This window comes from Echeneis naucrates, chromosome 13, assembly GCF_900963305.1.
Source record: "Echeneis naucrates chromosome 13, fEcheNa1.1, whole genome shotgun sequence".
Lineage (NCBI taxonomy): Eukaryota > Metazoa > Chordata > Actinopteri > Carangiformes > Echeneidae > Echeneis > Echeneis naucrates.
Genome location: NC_042523.1, coordinates 9,083,916 through 9,086,694, shown reverse-complemented (window position 1 = coordinate 9,086,694; position 2,779 = coordinate 9,083,916). Strand labels below are relative to the sequence as shown.

The 2,779-nt window shown below is 40.0% G+C and overlaps 1 protein-coding gene across 1 annotated transcript; it reads right to left on the bottom strand.

Moving 5' to 3' along the window:
• Positions 1-851: 851 nt before the first annotated feature.
• On the bottom strand, positions 852-1,778 carry LOC115053121 (odorant receptor 131-2-like). Its single transcript, XM_029517687.1, has one exon. The coding sequence runs from the start codon at positions 1,776-1,778 to the stop codon at positions 852-854; it is 927 nt and encodes a 308-aa protein (XP_029373547.1).
• Between the last annotated feature and the right edge of the window lie 1,001 nt (positions 1,779-2,779).

Sequence of the window (2,779 nt, the reverse complement as noted above, 5' to 3'; positions counted from 1 at the left end):
GTGCTCTAAATTTTCCCTAGGTCTGAGTGTGGGTGGCTGTCTCTGTCTGTCTCTGTGTGTTGGCCCTCTGACAGACTGGTGACCTGTCCAGGGCGACACCGCCCTCACCCAATGTGAGCTGCCCCCAAAAATGGATGAGCGGTAGAAGATGAACAAATGAATGAAAGCTGCACTTCCATCAAAAAAAACATAACTGTTCTGCACTATTCATAAAAAAGTAATGAATAGTTGCTAATCATCTGATTCAATATCAATGCCAATTACTATTACAATAATGTGAACACACCCATAAAGCCCATTTCAATCCATGCAAGACGTGTTTATATCTACACACAGGAAGCCAATAACTGTTATTCAAATTGATCAAATAGTATTTTGCACCTACGAGCCAAAGGAGACACAGTATTTGAGGGCATCAAAGAAAACCTCATGTGAAGCCGTAGATGAGAGGACTCAAACAAGCAAAGGTTTTACTACATGTTAGACAACATCAGGTGTATCATATATGCTAAAGATTTACACCATCTAATATGCTGTTTTAAAGACTCAAATCCCAAAACCAATAACTCTGTGACTTCAATGACATCAATATAAAGATATTAACTGGAGAATTTGATCACGTGCTGCATTTCATACCCCAATCTATCACTATGCTGCTCTATGTACATAGATTTTACTGATGGCTGTGAAATAGCCCACTAAATGTTAACACATGAAATAGGACCTGATCTCTTAAAGTAAAAACAAGACTGTGGTTTTCAGGAAAAACAGATAGAAGTTCACTGGCACGTTGTTCATGAGCATCATCCACGTCTGTTATAAATGCTGAAAGGAAGAGAAATTCTAACATATTAAATAATGTCTCTTTTACACAAGCCAAATGAGGCAAAGTATTTCAGAGAATTAAAAAAAACCTCATCTCTCAGGCCATAAATGAGAGGACTCATACATCTGGGTGCAAGATAACATAATATGTAGTTAAAATACCTGACATTGTTAAATAAAGTAAAACTAATCTGGAACAAAGCAGCTTCAATGAAGGGAAACCACAGCTGGATAAGACAGAGCAGCAGCTGGAAACCATGAAGAGCCACTGTCCTGAGCCCTTTCCTTGATGACTGCTTATCCTCTCCTGATGCAGCTTTGGACACTTTCATTATTTTAACATAAGAAAAAACAAGTATGATGCACATGATCAAAAACTGTAATTGGTATATAGCTGACCTCAGATGTTGCTGCCATAAGTGAATCATAAATATTTCCACTGAACAGATGTAATATTGGGTGTAAAACTTTAGGGATGCAGATCCAAAGAAAGTGGAGAAAATAAAAATAGAGGGCACAGAGCTGAGAGCATGAATGATGAGGATACAGTTAATAGTATTACGTGTGGAGCAGAGCTCTCCATGATGCAACGGCATACAAACAGCCACATAACGCTCCAGAGTCATTGCTGTCAGAGTCACTGGTGTGACTGTAGTATACAGAAACACCACCATAGAGATAATGAGGCACAGCCACGTTTGAAAGGCAATACGAAAATGGTTGAGGATGAGAACGATATCAGACATGAATAACAACAAACTATCTGACAGTAATGTAACAGCAAATAGCATATAACGTGCGGTTGTGTAGAAACACTCTTTTTGAAAAAAGGTTACAATGAGCAAAAAGTTGATGCTGAGAAAAATCATCACAAGGAGCTGCACAATAATGACCTTTTCATTTATGTGCCGCTGCAGCGATTCAAGAAGAACAAAAGAATTGTTGTCTGCCATAAGTGTGTTTTCTAAGCAAGCACGCAGAAGTTCGTGTCACCCCAAAAAGTCCCTTAAATTGTCATTAACAAAAACAAAAACTGGATTATTTACCCAAAGCTTTTATCCACTCCTCTCTGAAGTGATATTGTGGTACACTGAACACAGCAATTTCCAAAATCCTGTCTACTGCAACTGGGAGGAATGCTGCTCACTGAGCTCTGTGCAGCCTGAAGATGGAGGGCTACGCATGCTGACTTTAAAGACTGGGACGGTGAAAATGAACACCATGTCGCCCCCCATCAGCTGTGCCCTGCGCACAAATGGAGTACTGCAGTGTCCTTGTTTTTGTTTAGAAATTCAAATGACAATTTCCTTTAAAATTACTAATATGTTGCTTTAACTGAGATTGCTGTATATAAACTACTAAACTGCCACCAAAGCCCTGAAAATATGGAAAGAAAGGGATAGAATCCTCAAAGTCCATAAAATCTGAATGCATAAATAATAAATGCTTTGGAATAGTTTTCAGTTGTCACTTGATAAAATGTTGATAGAATGGCAGTGCAGGAAGCAAAAGCATCTCTTAGGCATACAGAGATTGTGGGTAATGTACAGATAGGCCTGGGAGGCTTGGGGCTTGGCCCAGGCAAACCGGTGTGGAGTAGAGCAGAGCCCAAAGAGAAGAGGAAGCTAATTGTAGAGCAGGTTCGTAGACAGGAGGAAATATTAAGGAGTGCGAGGGCAGTGGCTCAGGATAAGCAGGGACAGTGGTTGAACTGGGAAGGTGTAGAGAAGAAAAAGCTTAGTTGGAAAGAGCTGTGGAGTATGGAGGAAAGTACTGTTAGATTTTTGATAGGGGCAACATATGACGTATTGCCAACTCCCCAGAACCTAAAACTCTGGGTAAATGGAGACCTGTTATGTTCATTGTGTTCAGGTGCTGCAGCTCTAAAACACATCTTGTCCGGTTGTAAAATTAGTCTCTCACAAGGCCGATATACGTGGCGACATAACCTTTT